The 22,978-nt window shown below is 37.6% G+C and overlaps 1 protein-coding gene across 3 annotated transcripts in view; it reads left to right on the plus strand.

Moving 5' to 3' along the window:
* Positions 1-11,350, plus strand: part of FBXO9 (F-box protein 9) — a 29,944-nt gene extending 18,594 nt beyond the window's left edge. The window contains exons 6-14 of one of the 3 annotated variants that reach the window (XR_462580.2): positions 499-629; positions 2,494-2,608; positions 3,960-4,078; positions 4,324-4,414; positions 5,321-5,416; positions 5,573-5,666; positions 8,897-9,048; positions 9,731-9,826; positions 10,769-10,905. Coding sequence is in view for 2 of the 3 variants with exons in the window: in XM_007484094.2 (XP_007484156.1) it covers positions 499-629; positions 2,494-2,608; positions 3,960-4,078; positions 4,324-4,414; positions 5,321-5,416; positions 5,573-5,666; positions 8,897-9,048; positions 10,769-10,877 (907 nt within the window). In the remaining variant the exon portion in view is untranslated. Of the gene's footprint in view, positions 1-498; positions 630-2,493; positions 2,609-3,959; positions 4,079-4,323; positions 4,415-5,320; positions 5,417-5,572; positions 5,667-8,896; positions 9,049-9,730 lie in introns of all 3 variants that reach the window. The other 2 variants (XM_007484094.2, XM_056818402.1) reach the window with 2 other exon arrangements.
* The last annotated feature ends 11,628 nt before the right edge of the window (positions 11,351-22,978 follow it).

Here is a 22,978-nt window from a genome sequence, read left to right on the forward strand (position 1 = left end):
TGACTCTTCCTCTAATGAAGGTGGACTATATTAGGGCATATTTGTTAGGAAACTTTTAGAAGGTGAGCTGCTATCTGTGTATTCGATTTGCTCTATTAGATTTTATATTTCCTTTTGAGGAGTACTTGATATATGAACCACATCATGCACATAATACCACATGATTTTAGAACTTTTGGTCTTCAAAGTTACCTTTTGTGCTTGCAGCTCATGAAGTCTATGTATTGCATAAAAATAAAACTTAACTCCTCATTAAATCCTGAATTCCTATTTGCAAAGTACTTCAAACCCCTCAGAATCAGAATGGATATTATTAAACTTTTCTAGAGGCTAAGTATGGAACTACAAAGCTTTTTCTTTTATAAAGGAGAAAACTATCCCTTTGTTACCTTTTTAATCTTGGGAGAGCTCAGAAAGGGCAATTTTCATTTCAATTGAAATTCAAAGTGTTTACTTCATTTGTTTGTTTCTCTCCTTTCCTTTCCCTCCTATCCCCAGCATTGAAGATAATGATGATGATAGCAAAATGGCTGATTTATTATCCTACTTCCAGCAGCAACTCACTTTTCAGGAATCTTTGCTCAAACTTTGTCAGCCTGAGCTTGACACCACTCAGACTCACATTTCAGGTATGGAATCTTGGATTGCTATAACTTGATAAGAAATATTTTTTACTTAAGATGCATTATAATTGCATTAAGCTTATCAGATCTTCAGATATTTTGTTAGCTATATAGAAGTGGTTTTGACCCACAGTATAAGAAGAAATTTAATTCCTTAATATATTTTTTGAAAATTAAAATTTTAAAATTCTGACAAAATGTTTGTGTTGGTTCTTTTCTGCTTTTTGAGGGAGAAGGTAAAATTAGGTATTTGAGTCAGGACTATATATTGTAATGGTGCTAGGAGACTTAGGAAAAATTCAAGGACCCATCAAATTAACAGGAATGCATAGGAATTTGGGAATAGTGTGAATGATAAAAAAAAATACTTTAATTTTTTAAATTATTAAAAAGACTTTCTTTGAAGCAAGTATGTTAAATATTTGCTTTGGTAGTTTACTAGCCCAAAAGGCAATTGGAAATTTTCAGTCAAGTACAAAAGATTTAATAGAACGATTGTTTTTGTTGCTAACAAAAGCAATATAGGTTAGACATGAAAGAGGGTCTGTAGTTCTTATTCTTCTATTTAGGAAACTCCCTATATCTGTCATGCTATCAGGGATTATAAGATGTTTAGAAGAGGAAAGGCCTTTTGGTAAAATATGAAGGTATCTGCTTCTTTTATTGTGACCTTATTTTTGTTCTAACTTTAAGGGAAAAGTTACTTCTTCCTTGAAGTAGATGGTGGTAGCTAGAAGCAGCTTGCTGAGAAATGTTAATTAAGTAAAGTCCGATATAACCAATTTGCTTTATAAATAGAAATCACTGATATCATTGGTCTTATATGAAAAAAAGGAGTCAAGTAGTCAAAATGGTATATAGGAAAAAACTTTTAACATGATGATGATTTTTTTTAAATTTTAAATTAATTTATTTAGTCAATTTAGAACATTATTCCTTGGTTACAAAAATTATATTATTTCCCTCCCTCCCCTCACCTCACCCTTCCCACAACTGACATGCAATTTCATTGGGTATTACATGTGTCCTTGATCAAAACCCATTTCCATGTTGTTAGTGTTTGCATTAGGATGTTCATTTAGAGTCTACATCCCCAGCCATATCCCTTTGACCCATGTATTGAAGCAGTTGTTTTTCTTCTGTGTTTCTACTCCCACAGTTTTTCCTCTGAATGTGGATAGTGTTTTTTCTCATAGATTCCTCCAGGTTGTTCTGGATCGCTGCATTGCCACTAATGGAGAAGTCCATTATATTCAATTGTACCACAGTGTATCGGTATCTGTGTACAATGTTCTCCTGGTTCTGCTCCTCTCACTCTGCATCACTTCCTGGAGGCTGTTCCATTTCCCGTGGAATTCCTCCACTTTATTATTCCTTTGAGCACAATAGTATTCCATCACCAACATATACCACAATTTGTTCAGCCATTCCCCAATTGATGGGCATCCCCTCGTTTTCTAATTTTTGGCCACCACAAAGAGCGCAGCTCTGAATATTCTTGTACAAGTCTTTTTCCTTATTATCTCTTTGGGGTACAAACCCAGCAGTGCTATAGCTGGATCAAAGGGCAGACAGTCTTTTATTGCCCTTTGGGCATAGTTCCAAATTGCCCTCCAGAATGGCTGGATCAATTGACAACTCCACCAGCAATGAATTAGTGTCCCCACTTTGCCACATCCCCTCCAGCATTCATTACTTTCCTTTGCTGTCATGTTAGCCCATCTGCTAGGTGTGAAGTGATAACTCAGAGTTGTTTTGATTTGCATCTCTCTGATTATAAGAGATTTAGAGCACTTTTTCATGTGCTTTTTAATAGTTTTGATTTCTTTAAACATGATGATAATTCTAATGATTATTTTTCTTTTTCTAGTTTTGCCAATGGAAGTCCTAATGTATATTTTCCGATGGGTGGTTTCTAGTGATTTGGATCTCCGGTCCTTAGAACAGTTGTCTCTGGTGTGCAGAGGATTCTATATTTGTGCCAGGTATTAACTTTTTGAAACAAAAGAGTCAAATGACATATAGTTGATGGAATGCTACAGCCATCATTAATTTTGCAGTTCAAAAAAGTATACTACTCAAAATCCTCAGTATGGTTGAGTTGAAAGAACACTGGATTTGGCATGGGAAAACCTGAATTTGAATACTGAATCTATGCAAATCTCAATAACTTTGAGCAAGTCTAGGCTTCATTTTCCTCATCTATAAAATGGGATTGGACCAAAAAATGTCAGAAGCCTTTTCTACTTCTAAATCCTATAAACTCCATGTAACAGTGTTCTGAGTAAAGCTATCATATAGTTTTTTATGGTATATTTATAACCTAATTATTCACTAAGATAAAGGTAACTTCATTTGTTTTCATGTAGAATAATCCACTACTTTCAGCGGGTAGTTTGCCAACCAAAATATAATTTGGGAAAGAAATGTTTTTTGAGAAATCTTTCTTGTTGCCATTATTTTTCATCACTTTGTGCATTTTGTAAAGAAACTTCGTTTCTTTCTCTATCTCTACCTATTTATTAATTCAATAAACCTCAAAGCAGGAATGATTTCTATTTAGATAAGAACAGACCACTAAGTATGTGTGGAGGGGTGGGATTTGTTTAACTTTTGTGGTTTAAAAATTTTGCTGTCTCCTCATGTCAAGCAAAAATTTGGGTGTTTTGTCATCAAAGATTGAAAAAAATTTCTAAGAGTAAATGTTAAAGTTCATCTGTAGTACCTGTATATAAGTTGTTTTTAGCTCTAAAATCTAAAGTTTTTTTAATCTATTTTAAAATTTGTATGTTTCTTTACTTTACCATTGAATTTTAAATAATTTTATTTCAGTGGATTTCTTTGGCATGACTTGACCAATATTAGGCACTTACTATGTGACCACTTCATCTTTAAAGAACTTAGCCCTTTTGTATTCTTTTAAATTTTTTTTCTCATAATGAGAGAACAGTATTGTAGGGATGGAATTGGAAAGTAGAATTTTTCATTAAAACAGAGGTTTTTATGTATTATCTCAGGTAAAAGCATAAAAACATAGATTTTTATGTATTATGTAAAAGCATCCCATGTAAAAACAGTTAAAGCATAGTTATTAAGAGAAAAATAATAGCAAAGTAACACTCTAAAAAGAGTTTCAAAAAATTATTTTTTTGCTAGTTATTGATCCCTGTGGCTGTGAGTTGTCATTTCAGTAAAAAGGCAGTAAATTTAAAGTTAGGTAAAGACTTATTTAATCCCTTTGCACTACTATAACTGATATATTTCTCTATGTCTCCCAAGTAGTGGGACTTATTCCATTCAGTATAATGAAGTTGGACATGTGCTCTAATTACCTAGGGACCCTGAAATCTGGCGTTTAGCCTGCTTGAAAGTTTGGGGCAGAAGTTGTATTAAACTTGTTCCTTACACCTCCTGGAGAGAGATGTTTTTAGAACGGCCCCGTGTTCGGTTTGATGGTAAGTTAAGTTTTTAGAAGTCAGGAAGTATGGAAAAATAGCATGAATCTTTATTAAATACCATGTATTTTTTTAATTGCTGAAATGAAATTGTAACAATCAGAGCATATTTAGAAGAAAATGTTTAGAGGACAAAAATGGGGCTAGAGGGACATGCAGATTTCTCATCTTACACACAATTGTGGTTTTAAAAGTATTTTTAATTTTTGTGACCTTGCTTTTAAGAATCTATTTCCTTTCCATAGGCGTTTATATCAGCAAAACAACATATATACGTCAAGGTGAACAATCACTTGATGGTTTCTATCGGGCTTGGCACCAAGTGGAATATTACAGGTACAACTGTAGTAAACTGAGTGAGTGAAAAATTATATTTATCCAAGTACGATTCAAATAGGAAAATTGTACTTGTCCAATGTAAATTGGTGTGGATCTTTTTTTCTCTTTTATTATTTGCTCAGACACAGTGGCATTCATACTCAGAATGTCCGTGATGCCTTTATTATTAGTATATACATGGACTACACTCTAAACACTGTAAAAATAGTGTTTCAGTTTCTCTAGTTATATCAAAAGAGATATTTTGAACGTTTACAGTTCTCCTTGTTCACTTGTTCATTACATGATACAAACATACCAGAATCAACATATCAGAATCTCTTTTCCCTCTATTTTACTTGTTTACCTGTTCAAATATCTTTCTTCATCATTGTCCTATCCTTGAAATGTGAGTCAGCAGGGAACCTTTTTTAGTATGGAAATACCTATTCTTAGGTTGACTAGTAGTGCTGCTTAACATGGATTAATGATTTACCTTTCAAAAATAATGATATCTTTTTTACAATTAATATTTATTCAATGAGTAAAGCTTACAATTTAAGTTTCTTCATAAAAAGAACTTCAATTTTTTATCATCAGCTCCCAGGGCTGTCAGCCATCCTTATTTTGTCTTATTCAACCTATTCAATCAAATAGTATTTAGAATGTGAAATAAAAGTTTTATAAACACTTCCTGGGTAACCTACAGATTAGTATGTTTTAAAATGTTTGGGTTCTTCAGATAGAATAATGCATCTTTTTATGAAAAACACCATTGCTACCTCAACCATGACACTCCTCCCTCCTTAACACTCAAAAACCTTAAAGTAGAGAATTAGTTTGTTTAGCTTTTCCAGAATTTATGCTTTGTACACTTGTGTCACTGATATTTTGGGGTTCTCTTTTTCTCTTTTTCTCAAACAGATATATGAGATTCTTCCCTGATGGCCAAGTCATGGTGCTGACGACCCCTGAGGAGCCACAGTCCATTGTTCCTCGTTTACGAACTAAGAATAGCAGGTTTTTATTTGTTGAGTCCTTTCATCCAATCTATGTGTTAAGAGTTACTTGTGTGTTAAGAATTACTTGTTACAGAGTCCGTCATTCTTTGGTCTCCCTTCTCTTATGGGTTACATACATCTAAAAGCTAACTAATGGACTTTTCTCTTATTTTAGAACTGATGCAATCTTACTTGGTCATTATCGCTTGTCCCAGGACACTGACAATCAAACCAAAGTATTTGCTGTGATAACTAAGAAAAAAGAAGAAGTAAGTGTGCAGGTCTCGTCCTTTCCCAGTCCATTCACAGCCACCAAAGTGATACTCTGAGCTCCCTGCAGAGCCCCCTTTCTAGTATTGCCTTGGACCTAAAAATCTCCCCCAATCCTCCCCATGCCAGTTACCTTGTACTGACTTTGCTTGTATTCTGTGTTAAATGTACGCATGCTTCCCCCTAATGGAACAACTTCTTGAAAGCAAGGGTTATTTTCCTATCAGTTTGGTACCTGGCATAGAGTCAGTGCATAACAAATAGTTGCTGATTTGTCAGTCACAGGAAGAATTGATCATTTTTTTCTTTCTTTAATTCAGTATTCATTAGTGCTGTCCCTTTAAAAGTCACAAGAAGTTAATGTCAGGAACCATATTTTTTTTTTAAAATATGAATTCCTCATATGTATCTGAGGAGAATTAGAATATTTTCTGAACTCTAGTAATTTTCAAGGTTTACTATGAGTTTTGTAGTTTTAGAGCGAAAGCCATTTGAGTGTCTACACTTAGTCCAGTGCTAATGTGCTGGGCCCTTGGAAGCAGAGGCCACTAACGGAGAAACTGTTCCAGATGGGAAAAACAGCAGATTAAAGATTCCATATCTATCAACATTGGAACTGTGCCTATGAGTGGTCAATACACTTCTGGCCTAGGGGAAAGAGAGAGTCAATCTCAAAAAAACATTAAAAAAATTATTTTGCAAACTATCACTCTAATTCTCTTCTCTCTTTCACAGTCATAGTGGGGGAGGGGAAGGGGAGACTGTCCTTTGCTTTACTTCCTCTTCTCTCACCTAGTTATCATCCCCTTTGTTCCTATTCTCATCACTCATTTGAAATTGCCCTTTCTAAAGGTACCAAACATTTCTTAATCGATAAATCTGATAATCTTTTCAGAATCCTCAACTTGGTTCTCCTCCTACCTGTCTGGCCATTTCTCAGTCTTCTTTGTTGTATCACCTTTCATATTGTGCCCCTAATTAGGGATGTGTCAAAGCTATCTTCCTTGCTATTTCCTCTTCTGCTTGATGATCTTCATTAGGTCCCATGTGTTCAGTTATCTCCATGCAGATGTCTTTTAGATCTGTGTATTCAGCCCTTGTCCCTCTTTTGAGCTCCATTTCTGAACAACTGATTGTTTATTGGACATTTCAAAAAGGATGCTCTGTGGGTTCAAATTCAACATGTCAAAAACAACTCGTATTAACCCTCAGCCCACTCTTTTTTCATCTTCCCTTTTTCTGTTGAGGGTAATGTCAGCCTTCCAGTAACACAATCTTAGATTTTCTTGACTTCTCACTGTTGTTCATCCTACTTTTGCAATCAGTTGCCAAATTGTAGTGATTCTACTTCCACATCACTTGCATCTGTCCCTTTCTTTCAGCTCACACAGTCTTCAATCTTAGAACCTCTTCACTTGATTGCAGTAGACATAATTGCTCTTCCTACCCTCCAATCCTTCCCCCACACATTTGTCAAAGTGATATTTTTAAAATACAGGAGTGACCTTTACTCCCCTTCTCAGTAAACTCCAATGGTTTCTCTAAGACTCCTAGGGTCAAGTACAGACTCCTGTCACTTAAAGCCTTTCACACCCTAGCTCAAGCCTACATTTCTAGCCTTATTATTGGTCCATTACTCCCCTCTCCTGATACTTCAGTGCAGTCAAACTCACCTTATTGTTCCTCATACCTGAAGTTCCCCATTTTTTCTCCTTACCTTTATACAAGTTGGCCCTAATGTCTGAAATGTATTCCCTCCTCAGCTCTGGCTCTTAGGATCTCAGGGATCCTTCAAAGCTCAACTCACCTACTGTCTGTGTAAGGCCTTTCCTGATGTCTCTCCACTTGTTTGTACTTCCTCTGATAATTCCTTTGTGTGTAATCTGTTTATCTGCTTGTCTATCTGTCTCTTCCCCTTTTAAAATGCATGTTCATTTTAGGCAGTAACTTGAATTTTTTCTTTTTATTCCCAGCACCTACAATGCCAAGCATGTAGTAGGTATTTAGTAAATGTTTTTTGATTGATTGCTTGGTTGATTCATCAGGGATGCTGCTATAAAATAGTTTCTTTCTCACTGAAAATGAGTTAGAAAAAGATCTTTTTATTTTTCCTCTCTTAGAAAGGAAGAAAACAATTCAAGCAGATGTGGTTTCTGGCATCATGACATTCTAGTGTTTTTAATGGTCTTGATACTAACTCTCTGAGTACTCACTTTCTAAGCACTTCTCTGTCCCCTTCTTTGTTCTAGGAATCATTTGTGAGCTGATAGAAATGAGCTGCTTACAATCTTTAAAGGGTTATGATACCCAAGTTCAATTGAGCATGTGTGATTTAGCCCTGTATCATGCAGCATAATACATAGGACAGAGTTTGATCTGTGGAAACTTGTCATATTGTGACCATCTGCTGCTGCTGCCCTCCCTGTCCCACCTTCAGGGAGCAACTGACATTTGGGAAGGTTGCCACAAAAGTGGCAGAAATCAGGGCTCACTGTAGTCTTACTGTTAGTATTACTCAGTGTTTGTGATTGGGGAGGTCTGACCTCTTAGCAACAGTGCAAATTCTTGTGTAAGGGGATATAAAATTATCTTTTTATCCCTAAGAAGTAATAGAAATGTTAGTGTTCACATCTTAATGGTTTTTTTTTTTTTTAAGACCGATGCAGTATGATTTTTTTAGTTGTTCATACCATGGGGAAAAAAAGATATGTATGTCTAGATATGTGTGGGTATACATACATGTACATACCCACACCCATGATTTTTCCTGTACCTCATTAGTGCAAAAGATAAATTGCTTTTATTCCTTTGCTTTACAAATTTTGTAGGGAGATCCAAGTATTTCTAAATCCAGAACTGTACTGAGTTCAGAAAACCTCAGTAATAGAGGCTGCAGAATATAGTAGAAGGCCACTTCATATCAGGGGCCTGAGGCCCAAGTTCTCATTGTAGTCCAGCTAGCTCCACAAATGTCATTTCCCTTCCCTGACCTCAGTTTGTTTGTTTTTTTTTTAATGAAAAAACAGTGACTTCTATCCAACCTGTGTATTTCTCAAATATTTTGTGATGATTAAATGAAATGTTAATTAAGAAAGTGCTATGGAAGGCAAAACCATAAAAATATAGGATAGTAGTAATGGTATCCTTGTCATTTTGACTTAAAACATTTCTACTCCAATGATTATTTCTATAAGAGGTTCTTAGTTCTTGTTTAATTTTTCTTTTATAGAAACCAATTGACTACAAATATAGGTATTTTCGTCGAGTCCCTGTGCAAGAAACAGATCAAAGTTTTCATGTTGGTCTACAGCTTTGTTCCAGTGGCCATCAGAGATTCAACAAGCTTGTCTGGATACATCATTCCTGCCACATAACTTACAAGTAAGCAAATATCTTGAGTGTAGTAAAGAAAAGTAAATAATAAGGGTATCTCTTCCCTAGGCTATTGGTTTTGGATTCTTTATGGTACATAACAGAGATCCCTTGCTGGATAGAATGACACTGATTTTCTGTGTGTTTAAATTACACAAGAAAAAAATTTTTAATGCTGGGCTATTTCTCCTTTTCTCCTTTGCATCTTTTAAATTTTGGATCCTTTTCTCCCAACTGCTATTTAGTTTATTGTTTAGGGAATAGAAATGAATTTTACTGTTATATGAAACAAAACTCAATTAGGAACATTGCTCTTCTCAGAACATCAAATAGGGCATTCTCAAACCAGATATAAATGATTTTTGGGTTATCCACTTTTCTGAACTATGCATGCCCCAGTTCCCTTTCATTAGTAGTCATCTGGCAAATATTTATTAAGTACCTACATTGTCCTCTCTCCTCAAATCCTGCTCCATTGTGTCCTCATAGTCTGGAACTGATCCTGGGTTCTCAAATATTATGCTAATGAAGCCCAAGCTTTGTTACCCCCTCCTAAGCTGGAAGGGCTTTGAGTACCAGACTATTGACAGACTATGTCTGCCATCTGAGAATCAACCAAGCTAAGTTCAGAAAAACTCATCACCAGAAGGTTGGCCACCAGGTGATAATTTATTATTTTTTTTGGCCACAGCATTTCATGAAGACCATCTACTAAGGCATGCGAGGGGTGGTGATCTTCAACCAGGGAAGGAGTACCCCACACGAATGAAACTACGGATCTTTTGAAGTATGTACCCATTACTGTGCTACATACTAGCTAACAAGAGATAGGAGACATAAGATAGTCTCTGCCTCCTCAAGGGGCTTATTAAGAGAGATAGGATCTACTTGTATGAAATATTTAGTGAAAAAATAGTCTTATCATGTAAGTGCTATTATTATTAATTGTGTGGCATAAAAGTCAATTTTTCTTTTTAAGTTAGAGAAGAGAAAGTGCTTGCAAAGAAAATCAAATTCTTATAGTTAAATTTGAGAGAATGCAGGCTTTTAAATTCCAAAAAGATATAACCTTTCTTATTAAATTCTACATTTTGAGAGAGAAGGTCTGAGCTATCCTTTTTTTTTTCACAGTTCTACCAGCATAGTTTAGGGGCTTATGAAGATTATTTAAAATTCATGTCATTTTCAGGTATATAAACAACATTTTCTCTACCCATTGGGAAGTTCCTATAGACATGAGAGACCATTTTTATTCCTCTCCAACCCTGGCCTTGAATGGGGACATACATAGTTCAAAGCAGTAGATAATCCAAAAGGCATACTACTGTCGTATACTATATCCTGCTACAGGGACTCAAGCAGTGGAGAAGAACCAAACTCAGCAAATGTACAAAGCAGATGGCAAGCAGCTCTTATTTGGTTTCCACTAACGTGAAAAGCAATTAGTCCTACAGGGAGAAAAGAACCCTGTCCCAGAAATAAGGCTTTTGTGTCATCTTGGCTTCTTCTGTTGTGGTGCTGGTCAGTCACTTAACTTTTGTTCTTCTTTCCTTATCTATTTCTAAAAGAAAAGAGCCTGGACCTGGCACTTTCCTTCCTCTTACCTTATGTTACACTGTTGATCATACAAATTCTGAATGACTAATTCCTTTGTGCCCTAAGAAATTTAAAAGCATTTTAAGAAAATTTAAATAAATTATAAATTAATATTTTGACATTCTCTTTCTAGATCAACTGGTGAGACTGCAGTTACAGCTTTTGAAATTGACAAGATGTATACCCCCTTGTTCTTTGCCAGAGTGAAGAGTTTTACTGCTTTCTCAGAAAAACCTCTTTAAGAATTCTACATCTTTCCTCTTATAACTCTTGCATGGGTCTAAAGTGTAGAGCAAAAGAGCACTTAAGTTATGAATATGTATATATTTGGAACTTATTTTAAATTGTTGGGGTTTTTTGAGAAAAGTATAAACTGATATTTTTATTTTGAGATAGTTGATTTGGGAAAGTGTTTTGTTTTAAAATTAAGATTATGAGTTGTCTTAAGCATTTATGTTGTCAGAAACAATATGAGCTGTTTTAATCATGTCATTTTTCAAGCAGGTCTCTAAGCAGTTATCTTGAAATCAAATCTTCATCTGCCTGATGACTATAATATTTACATGAGTCAGGAATGGACTCTACTGCAAAAGAATTTTGCTGTATGTGCAACATATAGTATATGTTTTCTGAAGGCTTAAAATGCAAAAAACAAAACCTTGTTCTACATTTGTTTGAAATGGAAGAGACTAAATAAATGTTTCTTTCAAGAAAATGTGCCTGGTTTGCCTTTTTAAAATATCATTATATTTAAAGTATAAATACTCCAAAGTACAGAATAACCAAATGAGTCTTGGACTTATTTCTTCCATAGATTAGTATAAACACACTGTGCCCTGACCTTGGCACCTCATCTCATAGAAACATGATGATTCCAGGGACTTGGTGAGAGAGTGTGGATGGCTCAGAGAAGTCCCATTATTTCTCCTGGAAGAATAACTCAAAAGAGCAAAACCTCCTGGTGGCCTCATCCTTGCTATGAAGGCAGTTGTGAGCCTAGAGAGCTCATCCTTCAAAAGAAAAGGCACAGAGCAGGCTAGAATTAGAATTATAGAATGGAGATTATGTCATCCCAGTCACTTGATCTTTAGAGCTGAGGATCTGGGGCCAGAGGTGAAATAACATGCTCCCAGTGAGTGACCAAACTAAAAAATGGAGTAAGACGTGTCACTGGGGGATCAGAGAAGGGAATGAGCATTTATGAAGCACCTCTTGTGTGCCAGGCACTGTGCTAAGAACCTGATAAATGTTCAATTGATATAGTGAGCCCTTCTTCTAGGGCCTACCTTCTTTCCATTAGACTGTGCTGCTTCACTTGTACATGAGCACTTCTTCATTATCTTGAAGTTTAGGGGCTTTCTTATCCCCATATTTTGGTCCCAGTGTTAGAATAGCGTGGAGGGAAGGGCCCTGAATTAGGCATCAGAGAAGTCGTATTTCATGCCTAATTCTGTTCCTTAATACCAGGATTACCTGGGCAAGGCGCTTAACCTCTGCCTCAGTTTCCTCATCTGTGAAAGGGTGTTGGGGACAGTAGATGGAGTGCTGAACTTGGAAGATTTGTCTTCTTAAGTTCAAATTTGGCCTCAGACACTAGTTGTGTGACCCTGGGCAAGTCATCCTTTTTATCTCAGTTTCCTTATTTGTAAAATGAGCTGGAGAAGGAAATGGCAAGCCATGACTGAAAAATAAACTGAAAACAATAAAAGGATATTCATATAAAATGGTCTTTAATATTCTAGCTCTAAACATATGATTATATTTAACAGTGTTGCCTTGCTCAAATCTTTTTGGGAGGAAATGGGTAATGCCGGTGTGCTCATCTCTTTAAAAAAGAAAGTTCTAAATTAACAATACAGCCCAAGTTATTTTCAAGTTCCCATCAACCTAAACAAGACACGAATCCCTTTCTAGTTGTAAGTCATTTAGAGCTGGGAGGGAAAATGAGATCTATGGAAACTTTGTGAATCAGATGAGCAGCTTTTGTTTATTTGTATACCTACATGAGAAACCTTTCACATGAATCCATTTCATTGTCAGGATCATAGAGATAAGACCTGGAGCTGTGACTTCATTGGTTTAGAGAACTCCCAGGTCAGGAGAATACCCTCCATCAGTGAAGATCAGCTCCTCTGAAATTTGGTCTCAGACCAGGACATGTCACTGTCAGAGAGAGGACTTGAACCCAGGCTTGGGTTTCAGTACAGCTGTCTCCTCTGGGCCATTCTGCTTTTCATAGAACAGAGGCACCTCAAATGTCACAGGCTTGGAGAGAGAATACAACTAAAGTTGGTTTGGGTGCTTTATATCATTTTCTTTGTAAACCCTTACTTTCTGTCTTAGTAACATCTTTTAAGATAGAAGGGCAAGGGCTAGGCAAATGGGGTTGTGACTTGCATGGGGCCACATAGCTAGGAAGTGCCTGAGATCAGATTTGAACCCAAGTCCTCTGGACTCTAGGCCTACCTCTGTGTTGCCTAGCTGCCTCAAAATGGGATTTTAATTGTTTCATTATTTCTGACTCTTTGTGATCCCATTTGGGGTTTTCTTAGCAAAGGTGAGTGGTTTGCCATTTTCTTCTCCAGCTCATTTTACAGATGAGGAACTGAGGCAAACGAGGTTAGTGACTGGCCCAGAGCCACCCAACTGAGAAGTGTTTGAGACCAGATTTGAACTCAGAAAGATGAATCTTCCTGACTCCAGGCCCAGCACTTGATCCTCTATGCCACCTAGCTGCCCTCGATGCTTTTTATCAGACTTAAGAAGTGATGCTGGGGACAGCTGGTGGCTCAGCAGATGGAGAGCCAGACCTAGAGATAGAACATCCAGGGATCAAATCTGGCCTCAGACCCTCCCTTGCTGTGTGTCCCTGGGCAAGTCACTTAATTCCCACTGCTTAGCCCTTACCACTCTTCTGCCTTAGAACCAATATACAGTATTGATTCTAACATGGAAGGTAAGTGTTTAAAAAAAAAAAGTGATGCTGTCTTCATGCATAGAGGATAAATAACCAGAATGGATTCTGGAGGAGAGCAGGATGGATTAAATGGACCAGATATTCATAATATGAGTATATTAGTTTTACCTGAAAGGTCTGCTATGCAAACATCTGATATACTCAAATGTAAGCCCACAAATACAAAGTCAAATATATTCTCTAACCTGTATTCCTCCCTCCACCAGCTTGGATAATTGAAAATTGAAAATAAGTAAACTGTTCACAGACATGGCTAGTGAATGCCAAGTTCATAAATAAAAAAGTTTGTCTTTGAAACAACGAAGTAGTATTTTTTTGCTCATTTTTCAGTTGCCTTGAAGCTAAAAACAGTAAAGTTTTGTTTTAATTCAATTTTATTTTCAGTCCTGAATTCTCTTCCTCCTATGTCCCCCCATCTCTATCATTGTGAAAGCAAGAAAAACAAAACTCATTACAAATATGTATAGTCAAGCAAAACAAATTTCCACATAAACCATAGTAAAAGTCAATCTGCCCTCTGAGTCTCTCACTTCATTCTCTGGAAGTAGCTAACATGTTTTATCATGAATTCTCTGGAATTGTCATTGGTTGCTTATTGGGTTAATTGAAGTTTCTAGGTCTTTTGAGTTGTTTATTTTTACAATTGTGTTATTATTTACAAATTGTTCTTCTGGTTCTGCTCAATTCACTTTGCATCAATTCATGCAAATCTTCCCAGATCTCTGAAACAATCCCCTTCATCATTTTTTAAAAACAGTAGTTTTTAAATGCTTTCTAGCCAGGATGGTTTTGATATTTTCATAATGTCTCACAGATACCTTCTGTTACTTGAAGTTCATTTCCAACTGGTACTGAGAAATTGAGAAAGCACATAGCTAAAAGTTTTTTTTTTAAGCTAACATCCTTATGTCTGAAATAAATCTTTTTTTCTCCCAAATTCTTCCTATTCACCTACCAATCTTTCAAGGCACAGCTGAAAATCCCACCTCTACCTTTTCTTGATCTCCACTCACCCCACAAAAAAATGGGCCCTCATGCTCTCATTTCAATCCTGCTGGGGATACAGAAAGAGGCAAAAGAACAATGCCTCCCCTCAAGGAGCTCACAATGGGGGAGACAACAAATAGGTACCAACAAGCTATATAATGGTTGAATAGGAAGAAAATTAAAGAGGGAAGGCACTGGAATTGAGAGGAGATGGGAAAGGCTCCCTGTAAAAGATGAGATTTTAACTGAGACTTCAAGGAACCTAGGGAAGCCGGTGATAGGTAAAGACAAGGAAGGAGAGCATTTGAGGTGTGGAGGGCAGCCAGAGAAAATTCCTGAAGTCAAGAAATGAGTGTTTTTGTTTCTGAAACTTCACTGTTGGCCCTACAGTAGGGGCACTGCTCATTCACTGGAAAATCTGTGGAGGTCCCTAAATCCCTTCAATGGGGCTGGACATCCTATTTTTAGAAGGGCAAGACACTATTCTTTGATGCTGCTGCCTAAAGGTCCAAAGCTCCTGCCTGCCATCCAACAGAGTTAAGTATTTGGAATGTGGCAAGAGGTCCCAGAAGCTGATACATCTTGACGCCAGAGATGACTAGAGTGCCCCAAGTGGAGAATTATGCAGCACACATGCACCAAGGCCCTGCCAATTTCTGAAAGGACTTGAAGTACAAAGTGCCCCATAGTTGTAGGGAAGCTGTAAGCTCAAGTTATAATGGAATATTGTGACAAGGAAATCACTTTAAAGATTTAAAGTCAAGATTTGCACTGCACGAGAGAAGCAGTCTGTTAACTGGGCTATAGGGAAGGTGTTTTCCATCTCTATTTCAGGGAAGGAAATGTCCTCATTCAAAGGTTCAGAAACAGGTCTGTTTCTGGTAGAGTGGGTGTTTGCCAATTGATCCTGTAAGAAACATTTTAGATCTTCTAATTGGGCTTGCATTTTATCCTCAATATTTTTTATTTTAGCATCTCTATAGTATTGAGGAGTACAAAAATGACAGTACCTATTAATATAAAAATTTGGAGGTATCCTGCATTCCTCAATGCCCCTAATTCTTCAGCTGCCATATAAATGTCAAAGAATGTAGTACTCGTTTTTATATATATATTTTGTAATTATTTCTCTAACAGTCTTCACAAAACACATGGGGAGCAGGGCAAAGCAACAAACTTTCCACAGGGTTTTTTTTTTTCCTAATCTAGGAAGTTGTTCCTTAAGGGAAAGGATATTTAGAAACAGCTCTTCCAGCCAGGACTTTAGGGTCCTGTTACTGAGATTTAAAACAGCTGTTTTCTATCTAACTATCAGAGTCACACAGCTGGGAAGTATCCGAGGTCCGATTTGAACCCAGGACCTTCTGTCTCTAGGCCTGGCTCTCAATCCACTGAGCTAACCAGCTGTCCCTTAAGATTAAAGGGAAGAAAAAGAAAAACTGCTGATTCCAATTTAACTTAAGGAGAAAAGAGAAGAGAGAAAGTTTTTTATACTCACGTGTTCTAGCAGCGGTGTCTTTAAGCCAAGTTTGCTGTTAAAAGGGACTAAGTGGTGAGACAGTAGAGTAAAAAGGCAAGGAATTTCAGAAGTTTATTGAGAGAATTCTTTAGACTCCCGTGTGGTCAGCCACAATGTGACAAGGAAATCACTTTAAAAGACTGATATATATTAATTTAAGGTCGCCAAGGAATTCAGCTATGTAATTCCTTAATGAAAACTCAAGTCAGCAGTCAACCTTTTATGGAGTTTAATTACAAACAGGAGGAAGAAAGGTATTAGAGAGAGAGAGAGAAAGAGAGAGAGAGAGAGAGAGAGAGAGAGAGAGAGAGAGAGAGAGAGAGAGAGAGAGAGAGAGAGAGAGAGAGAGAGAGAGAGAGAGAGAGAGAAGGGAATAGGGCTTAAATACCCCCTCTGTTTAGGCTGGGCCAAAAGGCCCAAGCCCTTAGATAGCTGAGGCAAAGAAAAGAGATCAGTCCCTATCACTCACGTGACCAAAATGGAGAAACAGTCTCAGGGGCCTCCACCTCCAGCTTCCTTCAGAGCAAGCTTCTCAGAGCACAACCTCTCAGAGCAAAACCTCTCCAACCATCTTCAGTCCTCAGACCCCGCTATCTTTAAGGAAACTATCCAAGTTCCCTCCCCTCAGTTCTCACATCTACCAATCACTGTCCATGTCTTCCCTGTGCCAATGGTGGCTCTAGCTTAACCCAGGACCGCCCAGAGGTCTGTGGCTTTGCACATGTCTGTTGAAGGTCATATTCTCAAATAATTAAATCTTGATCCTTTGCTGTAGCCCTTCCTAAATCCTGTTACCCTGAGTAGGGTGGAGATTGGAAGTTCCAAGACCTGGTTCTGTCATTCCAAGTATCTCTATTGTATCAATTCTAAAATCAATCATGACTCAAAGAACTTCCTGTTCTATGCTTAAGCATAGGTCAAAGCCCTTTCCATTGTTCAGCAAAAGGTTTCTGTCCTAAAGTAATCTTAAGTAGGGAGGAGAAAGACCCTCCCATGCCAAGGGGGTTCACATTCCAATAGACTATCAGTAGGAAATTTTTCAAGTATGAAATTTCCCAATGGTGAAATTTCCAACATTTATAAGTCTAAGAAATTTTAAGGTTTACAATATAGTTTGATTTATGAGTATATATAATGGATTATAACTTAAATTATAATGCAAGAGAAAATATCAAGGAGAAAACAAGTCACAGTTCATTTGAGGGAAGTGAGCAGAGTAAATGCATTTAGATAATAGTGGAGGTGACCTAAGAACAATATTTAGTGTAGGGAGGTCTTGATGAGTTGTATTACTTATACATTGAAATTTACTAGGAATCGTCCTTTTAAGCAACAAATTCCTGAGGAGCTACAACTATTGGGGATAATTTGACTGTAGTGTTGTTATACTTACACCTCCAGTTCCCCAAGGTTTTTCCAGCTTTAGGGGAATAGTTGTGGTCAATGAAGAATCAGAAGTCAAGACAAGTTGGAATATGTCTTCTCTCATTTTCAGGCTACTAGTCAATCATTTTTACAGTTCTAGAAAATGCTGGATTTCAATACAAATTGTGACCTTACTCCTTACTCCTTACATGACCTTGTTCAAGTGACTTAACTTGAGTTTTCTCATCTGTAAAATTAGATAATTAGACTATCTGATCTCCAAGTTCCTTCCCACTTCTAAATAGAATAATATAACTGGGGAGTCATTTGTTGAGTCATTTCATTTGTGGCCAGCTCTGTTACCTTATTCAGGGTTTTCTTGGCAAAGATATTAGAGTGGTTTGCCATGTCCTTCTTCAGCTCATTTTACAGATGAAGAAACTGAGGCAAATATGGTGAAGTGGAAGTTTCTGAGGCTGGATTTGAACTCATGAAGATGAGTCTTCCTGACTCCAGGCTCGTGCTTTATCAAAGTCACAACCAAGCTGTTTCACTTGGGCTCTTACTGGTTGCTAATAAAATTAACTTAGTCATCATTTGCAAATGACATAGAATTATAGAATATGTGCACTGGAAGGGATCTTAGTATACAATTACAACCTTTTCTTACAGAAAATGGGGAAACGGGTGTAGAAAAAGCACAACGATTTGTGCAACGTTACATAGCTTAACATCAGTGGCAGAGGTAAGACCCGGGACTTCTGATTCCCAGTTTTATGAGATTGAAGTTCTTAACTTTTAGTGGCCGTATGTCAATGTCTGGGAATTGTGGTTCATATCCCAAGAAATGATGGGAGAGCTGGAGCTCTTTCTGAAGAGCCTCCATACTGTGCATCACATCCCCGTGTGCCACAATGTGCATGGAGGTGGGTAAGAGCCCTTGAAGAGAGGCTATTTCATGAGACCATCAGAGCCTGGGCTGTACCAGCTGGTTGCCAGTAGATGGCACGATAAACACAGGAAGTTCTTCATCTCTAGGTGATGAAAGATAATGGGTAGATGATTAAATTTTTTTCCCCTTCTTTCTGTTTTAAGCATGATAAAGATAAGTAAGACTCAATATTTCTATACCTAAGGAAAAAAAGGAATTGTATGTTCATTTTTTCTTGAATAAGAAACTGAGTCAGGCAAAACAAAATCAAGAAATACACATCTTTGGTTCCATAATTTCTGAGATATGATAGAAAAGTTGCCTAGCCATTCTCCCTCTTCTTTATACTTGCTTCACATTTATTCATTCATTCTGCAAATATTAAGAAACTACCATTTGTAACTAACATCATATCAAAGATATAGCACAGAGAAGGACCTCAAAAGTCAACTAGTCCAGCCCCTCTATTTTACAGATGAGGAAATTGGGGCTAATGTAGGCTAAGTGATTTTTCCTAAAATCATTCATGAAATAAGCTGTGGAAGCAAGATTCGAATTTAGGTTCTCTAACTCTAGAGCCAGGCAGATAGGTGGCACAATGGAGAGAGTGCTGGTCTTGGAGTCAGACTCATTTTCCTGAGTTCAAATCTGGCCTCAGATACTTCCTAGCTGTGTGACTCTGGGGCAAGTCACTTAATTCTATTTGCCTCAGTTTCCCTCATTTGTAAAAAAATCTGGAGAAGGAAATGGGAAGCCACTTCAGTATCTTTTCCAGGAAATTCTCAAATCCAGTCATAAAGAATAAAACACAACTGAAAAATGACTGATCTGAACTGTAGAGAAAGTGCTCATTCCATTCTACCTTCCTTAGGACTTCAGATAAACATATAATCCTTGACCTTAAGGAGTTTACAATCTTGAAGGAAAGGTGGGATGTACACAAATAACTAATATAAAATTATCATTTTTTAAAGATAACCCTTAATCTTCCATCTTCAAATCAGTATTGGTCCCAAGGCAAAAGAGCAGTAAGGGCTAGGCAATGGGGGTCAAGAGACTTGCCCAGGGTCATACCACTAGGAAGTGTGAGAGGCCAAATTTAAACACAGGACCTCCCATCTCTGGGTCTGGCTCTCAATCCACTATCTGCCCCACCATTATTATTAAAGAAAGGGACAGAATCTGTGATTTCATTGCAACTGGAAAATCTCTAGAGCAATACTGATACAGCTAGGCATCTTCTCTATAACTCACTGTTTTAGGGAATAGAAGAGGGCTTTGAGAGTTTAAGGGGCTTGCCCAGGGTTCTATGGTCAGTTTAGATCCGAGGTGGGACCTGAACCCAGTATCTTCCTCATGCTGGAGCCAGCTCTCCATCTAATCTACCTTGAGGCCTCTCATCATTAATAAACACTAAATAAAAATGAATAATTATGTGACATAAAATGCATGCTAAGTACACAAGAAAGGTACAAATAAAATGCTATGACAGGTCGGAGGAGGGACGTTTCAAAGATTCACTTTATAAAGTGATTTAAGCTCTGACAAGTGCTTTATATATTCTCATTTCATAAATTTGGAGTTGGAAGGGACCTTAAAGGTTATCTAATCCAACTGAACATGTTATGGATTAGAGAACTGAGATAATTTGATTCCCACAAACTCCCTAGAACTCTGTGAGGTATTTACTAAATATTTTATTATCCTCACTTTACAGATCAGGAAACTGAGGTTCAGAGAGATTAAGAGACTTGCTCATGACCACACAGTGAGAATATCAGAGTCAAGAGATAGAGATAGGGATATAGACATTCTGAACACAGGGATGAATGAATGATGTGAGTAAAAACACCCAGGCAAGAAAGCCAGAGGTTAGAATACTTGGAGGATGAGGATTGGGGTAGGGGGAGATTAACTGTGACAAAGCCTAGAAATCAAAATTGGAACCAATTCCTAGAGGGCTTTTAATGTCAGGCTGGATTTCAGAGTTTTTAAAAATTCAATTTTACTTCATTTTCACTTCCAAAATCTCTCCCTTTCCTTTCTTCATCTTTCATCCATTGAGAAGGCAAGAAAAACAAAGGCCATTACAAATATGTAGTCATACAAAACAAATCCCTGCTTTAGTCAAGTAGAAAGAGAGAAAAGAAGGAAGAGAAAGAAACAGAGAGGAAGAGGAAGAAGAAGAAGAAGAAGAAGAAGAAGAAGAAGAAGAAGAAGAAGAAGAAGAAGAAGAAGAAGAAGAAGAAGAAGAAGAAGAAGAAGAAGAAGAAGAAGAAGAAGAAGAAGAAGAAGAAGAAGAAGAAGAAGAAGAAGAAGAAGAAGAAGAAGAAGAAGAAGAAGAAGAAGAAGAAGAAGAAGAAGAAGAAGAAGAAGAAGAAGAAGAAGAAGAAGAAGAAGAAGAAGAAGAAGAAGAAGAAGAAGAAGAAGAAGAAGAAGAAGAAGAAGAAGAAGAAGAAGAAGAAGAAGAAGAAGAAGAAGAAGAAGAAGAAGAAGAAGAAGAAGAAGAAGAAGAAGGAGGAGGAGGAGGAGGAGGAGGAGGAGGAGGAGGAGGAGGAGGAGGAGGAGGAGGAGGAGGAGGAGACTAGAGGAACTGAAGGTTCAAGGACAAGGTCAGAGACAGAGTCATAGAGACATAGACAGACAGACAGACAGAAAAGAGAGAGACAGAGAAAGGGAGGGAGGAATAAAGAAAAGAAAATATATTTTAATCTGTATTCTAAATCCATTAGCTCTCTGCTTGGAGGTGCAGAGTGTTTCATCATGAGTCCTTTGGAATTATGGTTGGTCCTTGTGTTGATCAGGGTTTCTGAGTCTTTCAGAGTTAATTTTAGACTTTAGTAGGCATGGGGAGCCACTGAAAGTTTTGCATGTGTAAGTTTTTGTTTTATTTCTTGAAGGGAGTGATAGGACCAGAGCTGTGCACTAGGAAGATTTCTCTGATGGAAGATGAATCTGAGAAGTGAGAAACTGGAAGCAGGTAGAGCCTGATAAATGCTTGTGGACCAATTGATTGATGGTAGTATAATTGGTAAGGATGGTTAAGGAGTGGGTGGGCTTCTCAGGCTCTCTAAGACTCCTAGAGACCTGCAAGAAGGCTATTAAAGCATATTATAGTGGAGAGAACACTGGGATGAGCCAGAAATCCTGACTTTAAGTCCAGAGACTGATGCTTAAAGGCTGTGCAACCATGGGCAACTCTCCTAACTTCTGAACCTCAACTTCCTCATCTCTGAATTGCTGATCATAGTATGTATGCTTCCTACTTTACTCAACTGTGGCAAAAAAAAAAGTGTTCTAAGCAGAAATGCATTTCATCTTGTCCTATTAATCTAGGCTAGAAATAATGAGGGCTTGACCTTGCCTGTTCTCCTTAAGGGTAGGGACAGTTTCATTTTTGTATTTCTGTCTCTCTGCCTTGCAGTGCTTGATAAATGATCACTAATTGATTGATGGTTGTACGGCCAATGGGAGCCAGGCCTGGAGTCAGAAAGACGCATCTTTCTGGGTTCAAATCTGGCCTTAGACACTTACCAGCTGTGTGACTCTGGACAAGGCACTTAACTCTGTTTCCCTCAGTTTCCTCATCTGTAAAATTGGAATAATACTAGCACCTGCCTCCCAGGGTAGTCTTAAGGATTGAATGAGATGATATTTGTAAAGCCCTTCACCAGCTGTCAGGCACTGTGTAAATGCTAGTGACTGTTATGGGATATCCTGGGCAAGTCACTTATCCTCTTAGTGGCCTAGACAAGTCTCTAAGATTATACGTCCTAGAGAAAGTGTAGATTTGAAATGATAGAGAGTGTTTCCTCACTGGGAGTTCTCCATCATTGAAATCGTGGACTAAATCTTAGGGAGTTTTTTTTTTTACCTCTTGGTTATAATTTGTATCTCTGTGATTTTTCCCCAGGGCTTCAGGGCCAAGCAGAAAGAAGGTAGCTTCTCCTTGGAAGCCCTTGAATCAATAAAGAAGGTTGATCCAGAATTGCTCAAGAAACCAAAAGGCACTCCTGTCGATCCGCTGATGCTTTGACATTGCAGTTGAGACACTAGATTAAAGCATGGGCTTTCCCCTGATGAGCTGCCTTTTCTGCACAGATTAACTTCTCCTTAATAATGGAAACTCTAGCCAGCCATAGTTTGCTCAGGCTCAAGGGAGCAGGAAGTTGAACGCTGCCACATTCGGTACTTCCCAATGCCCTGGAAGCAAATTTTATAAGATTAACTTAGAGTGAAGGTTAAGTCCCATTTTTCTCTAGCTTTTCCCCTGGTCCTATTCATAGAGAAGGAAATGGTTAAGGGGTACAGAAACAGGTGGAATGAAGCTTGGAATGTTTGCCTGTTGAATAGTAGATGATTTCTAAGAGAATTAGAGGGGTTTTTACCATGCAGGCATGGAAGGAAAAGGAAGGCAGTGTGTCCAACCAGTAGGATCAGAGGATGCCAGTTCAAATCCTTTCTCTGTTGATGGCTACTCTGGATAACTTAGTTAATCAATCACCTGGAGCCTCAGTTTCCTCATTTCTAAATTGAAGGGGTTGTATTGGATAGCCACAAGACC

Source organism: Monodelphis domestica, chromosome 2 (assembly GCF_027887165.1).
Source record: "Monodelphis domestica isolate mMonDom1 chromosome 2, mMonDom1.pri, whole genome shotgun sequence".
Taxonomy (NCBI): domain Eukaryota; kingdom Metazoa; phylum Chordata; class Mammalia; order Didelphimorphia; family Didelphidae; genus Monodelphis; species Monodelphis domestica.